General features: G+C 37.0%; 1 protein-coding gene across 2 annotated transcripts in view; it reads left to right on the top strand.

The window, feature by feature from the left end:
- The window catches only part of LOC143148974 (uncharacterized), a 260,728-nt gene that overhangs the window by 195,135 nt on the left and 53,070 nt on the right, over positions 1–12,523 (top strand). For both annotated transcript variants that reach the window (XM_076315848.1, XM_076315846.1), the window contains exon 4: positions 1,662–1,786. In XM_076315848.1, the coding sequence (XP_076171963.1) occupies positions 1,662–1,786 (125 nt within the window). The remainder of the gene's footprint in view (positions 1–1,661; positions 1,787–12,523) is intronic.

Here is a 12,523-nt window from a genome sequence, read left to right as displayed (position 1 = left end):
ATATTATTATTACGTGCATTGTTACTGGTAGTAAACTGGATTGTTATAGGTAATATTATACCAAAGAACCACTTAGTCCTCACAACGTTTACACAAACATTTAAGTAACTTGTATTAAAGTTACGGAGTATTTATACAATCAGAGTACGGAAGATGTTCAAAGTTTCTTCGTGCCGGTTAGACCATCTAAAGCGATACATCCTCTCCTTGAAAATAGTTTTTGTTTCACATTGATAGGACTTTGCGTTGCCGAGATATCGTTGCTTAAAGTTAAACATAATTTTCGAGTATTTTATTGTCGCTGTCTCGCTCGCGCAGTCGGACCTCTCACTGCTGCTCACTGACTATTGACTACTCTCGCACGCCGAGTAGTGCAGCAGTCGGTGACAACGTCTTTTTGCTATACTACAACTACTAGCGAGTGTAGTTTCTGGAAAAAGTAGGTCGCGTTATTTCCGGGTATTTCAACGTTTTGCACGTTTTAAATGCTAAACTTTGACGCTTTATATCTCAGGAACCGCTTGAGATATCGATTTAAAATAAAATACGTTATTGAAAGAATACATTCCTCTATATTATAAGTCTTTATACAATTAAATATTTGATACTCCTCTGGCCATATATTGCGTTTAAAGTTAACGTTATATTTATACACGTTAAAAGAACTTAAATCGATTTGTTCAATTAAGAAACATTCTCCCGTTAATTATTGAACTTTCTTTGTACTAAATGTGACTGTATCTGCAGTCTGTATTGCAAATACTGAAAAATCAATTAATTACGCAATCCATGGAATTGTATGCGTTTATCAAACTGGAGATATGAATGTTTTATTTCCAAACTTTGTACGTACAAGAATGTCAAAGTTTTGCTCAACGAATTGATATAACTTTGTGCAAGTTCTTTTTCTTTAATTTGAACTGAACGATAATAACGAATACATTCTTTGTAAGTACGGTGAATTTACTCTCTCTAAAATGTTTCGTTGTCCCATTCACTGGACTCTTGGTAAAAAGATAAAGAGTCACATCGAAGAGTTCCAGCATAACAATTTACGTTTCGATATATATCAAATTTCTCGTCGCGCGAAGTATGATTGGCGAAAAATTTGTATCACTCTTGCGCGACCATGTAAATAAATTGTCGACAACTGCGTCCGTTTTCACTTCCTGGCTTAAACTATGTGAAATATGTCGGCGGCCTGACAATAGCCGACTGTGTGGTTCCAGCGACACGAACTGTTGTCGACCAATCACACGTTTACCAAGGCATTCGCCGATCCATTGTCGTTACCCGGTTTACATAACGTTTCGATACTCATTGTGCATCGTTCTATTTACTTCCAGGAATTGTTTGAAATTGGCAACCAGATCTGAAATAAAAATTTCTCGGAACACTTTGTACCGCGTGAAATTGACATCGATTCAAGAAAATTGTTCAAGGAATAGGCAAGCATTTTACACGGTTATTGACATAACTGTGTGACTGGACGACTATGTGTTTATTTTCTTCAATGAAACACAACTGAGCCCCACATTCTGAGCCGTACGTCTTCAAGAGAAATTCTGTCACAATTTTATATTCAAAATATGTTATTTCACTTGCTGAATTTAAATTTTCATACGAATATAATTATCCGTTATTGCATTTATCTGTTTCAGGATTTCAGCACCGTTTCAAGTAGTTGCTGCCGCATTGCTTCTTGCTGCTACTATCTCAGCTTTAATTGGACATTGTTACTCGGATCATAGAACTCTTGTTGCTTGTGGATTATTTCTTCTCAGCGGTAAGCATAAAACTCGAACCGAAGTTTAACAAGAAACACTTTTTGACACTAATCGCGTCTTCTTTGATTTAATCTTTTAACAAACACTTGCTTATTTTTATCAATAATGTTCTATATTACCAAATATAAGATATAAAGTATAATTCTTTGTACGTAATTCCCTAGAGACAGTTTAAATTTAAAAAAAAAGTCTTTTCACATTAGTATTCGGTAGTATTTATTATCGCTGTTTGAACGAAGAAATATATTTTTCGCATTAACAAGGAAAGTGTCTACAAGAAGATTAAAACAGCGAATAAAAAAACATTTTCTATATAAAATTTGACACGAGAACTAGATGCGCAAATACCTTCATGATTCAACTCACACGTGTGCAGCTCCGCAAGAATATTACTTCGAAAACGATGCACTCGATGTTCCCCCATAATTGAACACCTAGATAATTCTCCAACCTCGGTGTCAACGAATTTGTTACACAAACCCCGTAATGAATCGTTCAAGAACAAAATAGTCTACGCTAGTCGTAGCAAGAATCCCTGCAACAAGCCGAGAACACAGCGTTGTTAAGGAAAGAGCGAGCAAGCGTTACGAGAGTCTCGTGCAATCTGCTCAGCTCGAAAAGTACATTTCACGCTTAACACGATCCGAGCGTTATAAAGAAAAATGTCGGCCGGGTCATGGAGCCGAGTGCCATAAAATATCATAAAAACTGCGCCGTGTTACAGCGGTCGCCTCTAATCAACGATGATCCGGCAAAAAATCGTCCGTTGGAGAGAAGTCGCGCGGCAAACGCGGTGATTAACACGGCAGCCGCTTTTCAGTACGTCAAAAGCGTCAGGGGAAGAAACGATAAAGAGGCAGAAAATGGAGGCGATTTTTGAAAGCGTACGAGGCGTTTGCTCGCTGGTCACGTATCGAGTCCGAAGCTCTCTCCCTCTCTTTCACTCAGTACGGTCCCCAGGCTGGCGGTGTATCAACCGCACTTTTCTCCGCTGAAAAGCTAACAATGTGATCCTCGAGTCCTCGGCTGAATTCTCCTGGCAGGGGTTCGCACGTGAACAGTTCATAGATCACCTCGGAATCGCGTGTACCAACGCTACTTCTTTGTTCCCCGTGGGAATTCCGTATTCTCGGGAGCTACTTCTTAATATGCGGGGATGCCTCTGGTTCAACATATTGTTTTATTAAATAAAACGTTTACGTATCGAGGGTGAATGTATTATTTGCCGTACGAAGTGAATTATTTGGTTACACGAATCGTGTTCCGTTTTTGGGTTACATTTGACATTGGCTTGCAGTGTTAAAGGGGTAGGTGTACTCTGTCGCGACTTTGCCAGGAAATAAGTTTCTTCCTTGGTGCGATTCAATAGACCCAGCCTGGTAATTTCGGATCAAAACATCGATGTTCTTTTGCGGTGCGTCTTCTTGAAGATTCTAATCTTGAAGGCACTGGTCTGAAAAGCATGTGAAATTTGAAAAACTGGTAACGTTGCAGGACTCTGTACCGAACACTTTATATACTCTAACATCGTACATCAAACGTTGGAGTTGTTTTACACGTAACGACAGTTTTCTTTACCGTGTCTGAACAAAATTAATCATACCGATGTGGACCTAAAGAAGAAAGGTTCTGAAGTGTAGAAGGCGGAATCGCCAAAGGCAACCACATTTTCGCTTCTTAAAAATACTCCAATTTATTATAACGCGGGCTTAAAACTAGTAGGAAAAGGTAACGACAGATTTAGGATAGCAAAGATAGAAAACAGGACCGGAAAAGAAAGTGGAGAAAATTTGAGGAAAGCAGGGAAAGCAATAGGGTAGAAAACTCTCGCACAAGCCTGATCGCCATATGCCTGCGTTCCAGATTACTCGAGAATGAAACGAGGGATCGCCGAAACTAGGAAACAAAACACAGGAAACGTGAAATAGCGAAATGCCAGAGAAATGAAAGTATAGAAGAAAGTGAAAGTCTGCTCTGATATATTCCAGATATTCGTGGTAACTCCAGAACAAAGGACATGCTGGCAACATCAACATGCCACAGTTCAAACAATGAAAAATAAAAAGTAGACGTATGAGTTGTCCTGAAAAATCTAATTATTCTATGAACTGATATTAGTATATATATCGTGTATACTTTACAGTATTAAAAATAAAAATTAAAAACATTGTCACTGCGTAACAATAAAAAATAAGTTCTTTAGAGGCAGCAAGGGTTTCAGTGCTACAAGTTCTCAGTGCTACCAAAAGCAACTGCATTGTAACTGAAGTGCATTTCTTAAGTCTTGTAGAAGTCGTTGAAATGTTTAATGTCTAAGAAAATTATACAAATACTTGACCCGACGTAGCTAACGTTCTACAATTTGTCTACATTGTTATCCACAATTGTATCGATTCAAGAGATACTCTTTCTATCATCAACTCTCTTTTCGTAACACTTTAAACATTACACCTATGCGACACTGTTGCTACATCTCTCTTTTTATAAACAAATCGACTCTGTATGTGCCAATAGAACGTCGTTTCTTGCCACATGATCGATTCCACGAATTTTGTAGGAGCTAACGATAATCCCATCTATTTTCCATATCGACGTTGCTCGTCGTTAAATGAAGTCCAAGAGAAGATTCGTAACTCTTAGTAAATAAATGCAAGGATTGATCGGTATGAGATATAGCTAGGTGATTTTCCAATTTGAGTAAAATCCAAGAGCGAGAAGGTGCCGAACGCAGCAGGAAAGGGCAAATGGAAGTCGTTGGAGAGGATTTCCCGGGAAACACTGACGATTCTGGCTGGGCGACAGTTGATCCAGGGATGGAGTGGACCGATTAAAAATCACTTAGATGGGATCGTCGTTCGGCCGGAAGGACGAAACGCGACGTCCCTCCCCGCTACCTTCGACTTCCGACCAAATAATTCGACGATCGTCGAATTCCTCTCGCCGCGTGTAATTAGTGACCAGTTTATTGAACTTCAGCGGTGTCGGGGACGCGTTTCAATGAGAGGACCCGAACGGGATTTTTAATTAATTCAGCTTTTACCCAGCGCCGGTTTTCGCGAACGACCATCGAGAATCATCTCTTTCCTGGAATAGCGAAGAACGAGTCCCAAGTAGTTTTCGGGATTTCTAAAGAATCGTTGAATTTAGGAGACACATGAAATTTATTTTAGTAATAAAATTTCTAAATGTGCAATTATTCTGTTATTACTACCGACACACTTTTATTAAGAAACAGAAAGCAGTTGTTAAATTTGCAAAAACATTGTACATATTATTTTTATTATTTCGACCTTTCTTGTTTTGCACCTTCGTTAGGAAACTATCATTTTTCAAGCAATTCTAAATTTATATTTCTTATCCTGGAAACCTATTTGGAATTTTCAATTACATTGGCTCTGGTTACAAGTACAGTTACGGTGAAAGGCAAACATTGTTTTTCAATCGAATTTTAACGCAAACAAGTTCGTGACTCGAAAAATAAACACGGCCTCTTTTTACTTACCCGCGCAAATAAAATTTGGTTTAACAATTCCAACATTTTCAGCAAAGTTTGAAATGTAAATTATCGATTTCATATTTACTTGTAACGATTATTTCATACATTTTTATACTTTCACTTATTACTAATATGACTGTTCATTGGTAGATTTATAACCAATTAGATATGTCAGTCCTAAAATAGAAATAGTACGATTAATTAATTTCTATCAATTTTTATTCAATGACTAACGATACAACATTTTCTATCCAATTCGTTTATTTTCTTCCAAACGTTGAATTTAGGAAAGACATGAAATTTATTTTAGTAATAAAATTTCTAAATGTGCAATTATTCTGTTATTACTACTGGCACACTTTTATTAAGAAATACAAAGCAGTCGTTAGACTTGCAAGAACATTGTACATATTATATTTATTATTTCTACCTAGATTTACAAAGTCATTAATCGAGCACACTAAAGTTTTTCATTATCGATAGCAAATCCATTAATGTTTCTAACATCAAATGTCAGAAATTGAACGATTTTACGTTGCCAACGACAATATGAGAATTCATCAGACGCGTACATTCGTAGCGAGACATTTTCTATTGTTTCCTACTGTACAGAGATACACGATTACGATGATGAAGTCACGCAGAACGTAAAAGTAGAATAATTTCCTTCATTCTCTCGGTTCCTCTTCCTTGTTTTCGACTCACTTCCGATGGCTGAGTTTCAAGAATAGCCGATAAAACTCGCGTCGTTGATTCAAAAGTACAAGCACGCGAAACCTCGTTAATTTCATTGTCCGAAACAACAAACGTTCGCTTGTTTGCAATTGAATTATGAAATTTTATGTTATATCGCATATTTCCATTTATTTATATTTCTGTTGTATTACCTTCAAACTAGGCAGGTACCTTAACGTATTTATTGAGGTACTTCTTTGAAGTATTACATACTTCGAAAGAAACAATTATGAAACAAAACACAATTTAGTACAGTTACAATTGCAACTAAAAAAAAAATATATATATACAATCCTCAAATTTAAAAAAATGGCAACACTTTAATGTTGAAACATCAATTCTGTATAAAATCAGAAAAATTCGATATTTCAACTTTAAAGTGTTGCCCTTAAATACTATAAAGACACAACTCCGATACAGTGCACGAAAAATCCGACGAAATGATCATTAATCGGTCGCGAATCACCTTTGTATCCCGCATTTACCAGCAGGAACAAAGTTCAGACGAGTCACAAAGACGCAATACTTTCCACTTGATCATCCGGTTTTCATTTCGTGCGTTCCTTTCCTCAAGGATCGCCGAGTAATCACGCTCGGAGTAAAAGCACAGGAACCCGGAAGTTCCTCGCCGAAGGCTCGTAATTACGTGTCGGAGAACAGCGGCCACTGTGGAGATAGAGGGCAAAAGAAAAAGATGGACACGAAGGATACCGAAGGAGGAGCAGAGAGTGCAGCTAAAACTCGAGCGAAGGTTCAGTCTGATTTATATCGAGCTTTACTACTGGACTCCGGGCCGATCTCGTCTCTCGGTTTTCGAGGGTGCGCACTACTCTCGCAGTTTCTGGAATCTGGATCAGGAATTTCTTTGGAATCCTCGCGGATTCCCCGCTTGATCGATAACCCTTATTCCGTACAGAAAATCCTGATTCATGTCTTTCAAAAGATGCGTCGTCTTCGCGCTCGGTCGAGCTTGTTAATCAAATTTCAGTTTCGTTACAATCGTTACGTCCGATACTAATTACCACTCTAGAGATCCGAATTGGTAATTCAATAATAGTAGAGTTCGTTGGGAATAAAATATGATGAGAAATTTGTGCAAAATTTTGTTTCGGTTTGATAGTAGATTGATAAATATATTACGTGTCTCGTAGACAGTTCTGGGTTAACAGAAAAGTGCGAAGAATTGTGTCTATTTTCTTTTTTGTAAACTTCACTGGTATTAGAAATATATTAGGTTTCTCCTTATTCGTCAACTTAAGACCTTGAAAGGAGACACGGAGACATTTTAGTTTATCGTTGCTGTTTTTCTTTCTAACTGCATCATCGAATTACACGGATGAAGCAGAGATTAAATAGACGAAAATATTGGGTTGTAAATAATTTTGAGACCGATTTAAGGGCAGTGCGGCAAGAAATGGAAATAATTTGTAGAAATTTGTATGTTTTAACGAGACTTCGTTTTATGGCGTTCAATGTTTTTAGGTAATTATAGAAATTAGGAACGTTTAAGCTAATCCAGAGAGGCGGACAATTCTTTTAAGTGGTAAAGAAAGAAGTGTGGTAAAGTGGTAAAGAAAGTCGTGTACCTTGCAATGACGCGAATACATTGTTTCGGTTACAAATTAACTTAATGAAATTACACTGAAAACTAAACTCGTTAGTGAGATACTGTAGTTTATTGAGAAATTATGACAATCAAGGATTCGGTAGTATGTTCAACAGAATGGTTTGAACGTAACTATCGGAAATTTAATCATACCGGTTCGAAGGTTAGAGAGTTACTGTTTTAGGCCCGGTGTACATAGTAAAGGAAAATCGTTGAGGGTAGGAAATCGTTAGGGATGGAAGGTCGGTTGTCGAGATATTGGAAATGGAAAATTCCAGAGGCTGATAGCGTTTAGTGTTTCAAGTGTAACGCGGATAGTGGTTTATGGTGCGGCCTACGTCCATGTTCAGAGCTCGTGCGTCGTATTTGACGATATTTTAAAAATAATTTTAACATAATAATCCAAATATTTACATTCTATTGACTGAACAATTTTTTGCAAGATACAACTTCATAACTCTCCTTCACTCGTTGCGACAGTTATAAATATTTCACGAATTTTAGGGGCAATTCAATCACTCGTTTGAATTTTTCCGACACGACGTTGTACCACTTTACACGTTAAGAACATTTTCTTGTCGCAGGTAAAATTGAAATTTCAGCCAAGTGGAGCGTATGTTGCATATAAAATAACTCTTCACGATGCAACCGCTTCCTTCTTTACTCACTACAGTTTAAACTGTTATTATGATGTATATATGTCGTGATTTTTCTAAGAACACTGCTCATCATCCCATTTTGTTCTTATCGTAAAATATTATGTTAGATTGTTGCAAGAGAATTCTTACAGAATTTCAAGTACGATTGCATACTTTAATGTACTTGATCCGAAAGAACTTTTGTCCAAAAATGTCCAATTCGCGTGTCATGTTTCTATACTTATATTTTGTAAAATAATAATTTATTAAATTATATTCACAACATTAGACACCAATTTCATATAACATTCCAAGTTGTATGTAACGATCTTTAATTTTTACAATTACAAAATTGATCTATGTTAATACGAAAAACGTACAATTTTATATTTTTTGATATAAACTAATGTAGCTATTGGGCACAATTAAATGTATAAACGGGAACATAAGTATTTTAGAAATCTACGTTGAAGCGATGCGCAAATTGATGTTGACTTTCACAAATAAAACCCAGGAGTCGACGTGAAGTTTCTTTGTTGACGTGTTTTCACATGTAGGGAACTAGACGCGACGTTTTATTGGCGGAATCGAAAGCGATACAATATCGCGAAACTCCCTTACGCTCTACCGTGCCGAAAAAGTTCTTCGCGGTAAACATCAAAGACGAGCCCGTTCGAAGTGAGAGTACAGAGTGAAAAGCAATACGAGGTCGATTTTCTCGACCTCGATAATACGAAGCACGAACCAATCGCTTTTCGTCTGTACGAAAGAACCGTATGTATGTAACGTACTGTGAAGTGCATCTGCGGAAACTCGGAAAGACACGCGACGCGGTAACGAATTGATCGAAACGGTTCTTACTCTCTTCGGAAGTATCGAAAATATAAGTTCCATGTATCGTAGGTAATATATAATCGTTTAAGCGTCTACGAGACCAGATGAATAACCATTTCTCAACCGCCATAATTTTAGTTTAACTACGAACACGGTAGAATTTTAAATTCTTGCACGAATAGTATAAAACCTCTTGTTTAAATAAGATTACAGTAAAACTGCATGTTTGAATAAGTATATAGCAGAACATACGGTTTACATAAGAATACGGTAGATTCCCAAGATTAAATAGGGATCTCCAATTTAAATAAAATGATATTTTAAGAGATCCAGCAAACGAGCTAATATGGAGACACGATTTGTCGGCGAATGGAATTTTTTCATACTTTGGGCTGTGTTTTAAATTATTCTACTTATTCTACGTTTCGAATGGAAGAAATAGATTTTAATTATAGAAATGAAAATGTATTATAACGTATACATACGTGCGAGCAGAAGAAACCGAACTGTGTTTGTATCTCGACGTCGCAGTCAGATAACGTTTTATATTAACACTAGAACTACCGAAAGGCATCAATTTGACTTTCATACTTCTTTACAATTACTCAATTATTAACCTTCAATATTCGAGGAAAATAACTGAGACTAAAAAATAAACTTATTTAATAACGATTTTTAATTTGGTAGTCTTAATTATTTTCTCTGGGAAAGTTCTAGAACGAGGACCGAAATATTGAATCGATATAAAGCTCGAGTGACCGATAAAATTTTCATATTTAACATCGAATTGCCAATTCTGCTAAATGCTCGATTAATATTCCTAATGCATACGTATACATATTACAGTGTTCGTGCAAAATTAACAAGACACCGATCTAATCGATTCTCTACAAAATTACCTAATTACACGGTATCTCCGCGACGTGCACAGGACTGAATATCAAACCACACGCACGTATGTACGATAATAAAAGTCCTGTGCGAGAAACACGCTCTATTATAATTTCTACGTTAGAACTAGGAACCTATATGGCCGACAAAAGGTATATGAAAAATGAACTCGAGAAATTTCGACGCAAAATGAAGTTCAGTCGTAAAAGCAATTGCCACGGGTGCAATAATTAACTACCGTATTCAGCCGAGCGAAAGCAGTCATTGTGTCTACGTGAATTATCACCGCTGTTGAGTATACGGGACGGTTAAACGTTCGGTTAGAAAACGGGCCGACATTTTCGTCGATGCTCGGATTGTTCATTTTGTTGAACAAATTTTTACGACAATTACAATTGGTCTGCGTTCCTATGTCGAGCGAACCCTCGTTTACGATTTCTCTACTACCATCGTGGATCCCGTTTCCAGGAATTAACAGCAAATTATAACCACCGCCACGTTCCATGGGCGTTTCACGAGCAAATTCGTCAACCACCACCAACCAACCCCCTTCCCCCGGCACTGTCACACAGGACTGTATACGTCGACGAACAAACGAGGGAAATTATCTACAACGGCTGAAGTAATAACGTTTAACTGCGCCTCCGCGAACTGGGAAAGAGGACGGAAGGACTGCAGAGAGCGCGGAATTATAAATTGTTGGGGCATAGTTGTAATTGTTTCGTCGTTCGCGGGGGAACGGAGTTCAGAGGGTAGTGGCTGGCCGACCAGGGAACGTCGTTGGCGATCCACCCCCTGTTTCGTTGCTACGAGAACACTGTAAACACCTGCAGAAGTACGCACACGTCTGGCCAGCGATTATTCTACGTGTTTTCGGGGGCACCTCGTGGGAACCAAGGGGCGATCTCTCCGCACGACACTAGCCCCTGCACGTATTTCGAGAGACTTACGAGAACAGGGAATTGCCGGCACGAAAGTTTTGACGATGACAAAAGCGCCGAAATTGCACTGCGGTCGAGGGGATACTACGGTCTGACGTTCTGGAAAAATCGATTTATCAATTCTCTCGTTTATTTTGGAATCTATCCTACGGGTAAATATAGTTGGAATGCGAGATATTGTTACGCTCTCGGAGTGTAAGGTAACACTTTAATGGGAAATGTATTATCGAATCTATGATTTTCTCTTTCAAGTGTAGAACGAATGCTCAGCTTATAATTGGTACAATCTTAGGGTTGTGTACATTATTACTAGGTATCGGTTGAATACAATTTTCATATGAAAAATACTTTAATAATGAAGTACTTTGAATAAAATTCGGTAAGTAGGATATTCACTTAATCTGACCAAACATTAAACGATAGTTAAAGTTTTTATTGAAAAGATGGAAATTATTCTATGATAATTACGAATTTCTTGATTATTGTTTATCATGTGAATCTTAGTATAAATAGGAACAGTAAGTTAAATAAAGTTTGAGTAAGTGAAAGAAAAAGACTAATTCGAAATAATCAAGTCTGGATGCCCTGATTATAACCGTAATTGCCTTAAAGTGGATAAAGCAATCATTTTTTGTTACATCGAATAGGAAATTTACTATCAAAGCGAATGTAAATATTGTACATTTATAAATGAATTCATATTATCAATATATCATAATAAGGAATCGATAAATACACACACACTGTAACTAATGTAGAAGATGGAAGTAACCACTGAAATAGCGAATAAATGGTTATAATTAAATTTTTCTAAACTATGTTATCAGATTCGTTTGTTTACAGCATGGAATACTCAAAGAAGTTGCGATATAAATCTAATACCCGTTTCATAATGGAACGGAATATATTTACAAGTAAACGTATATAACGTGATCTCATGTTTTTCAATTTTTTTCAAGCGAACATTCAAATTTGCCGCGTCGTACAATATCTATCAAATATACGACGTACTATTGCAACGCACTCGAGAAACAATGTTATTTCAAGGGAACTAATAACATAAAGTCGGCCAGCTTTTGTGTCATACATTTTACCATCGTTGATACATTTTTTTCCTATTTCGCGCAAAAACAAAAGCCCGGAAAAAATTTTATTAGAAATCGGGATATAAAAAAATTCTGCTCGGGACAAAGGATCGTCCTTTTCTATAATTTCTGGTTTTTCGTTTCATCAACTTTAATTATAGAGTTTTAAAAGGAATTAAGTACGAAAAATACAGAGACAAAGGAATTTCGTGGCTACGCACAATCGGAGATTACATATACTCATAAACGTGAACTACGTTATTTCGAAACAGCAAATTTAATTAATTATCCCGTTCACAACTTTTCGATTCTCTTATTAGCTCGGTCCTCTGAATTCTTTATTAAAAACGAAACTCTATGTCTGTACGACGGCAAAGAATTTTCACGAACGTTGCAAAGAATTTTTTCCCAACTGGTACACGTAACGGTAAATATTATACAATATTTGCACTAAAAACCGCACCAGTGGAGTCTGTTAATTAAAATTATACAAGAAACACGCGTTGAACA

The sequence above is a fragment of the Ptiloglossa arizonensis genome, chromosome 7 (genome assembly GCF_051014685.1).
Source record: "Ptiloglossa arizonensis isolate GNS036 chromosome 7, iyPtiAriz1_principal, whole genome shotgun sequence".
NCBI classification, from domain to species: domain Eukaryota; kingdom Metazoa; phylum Arthropoda; class Insecta; order Hymenoptera; family Colletidae; genus Ptiloglossa; species Ptiloglossa arizonensis.
Note: the sequence above shows the minus strand (reverse complement) of the source record. Positions and strands in the feature narration are given on the sequence as shown.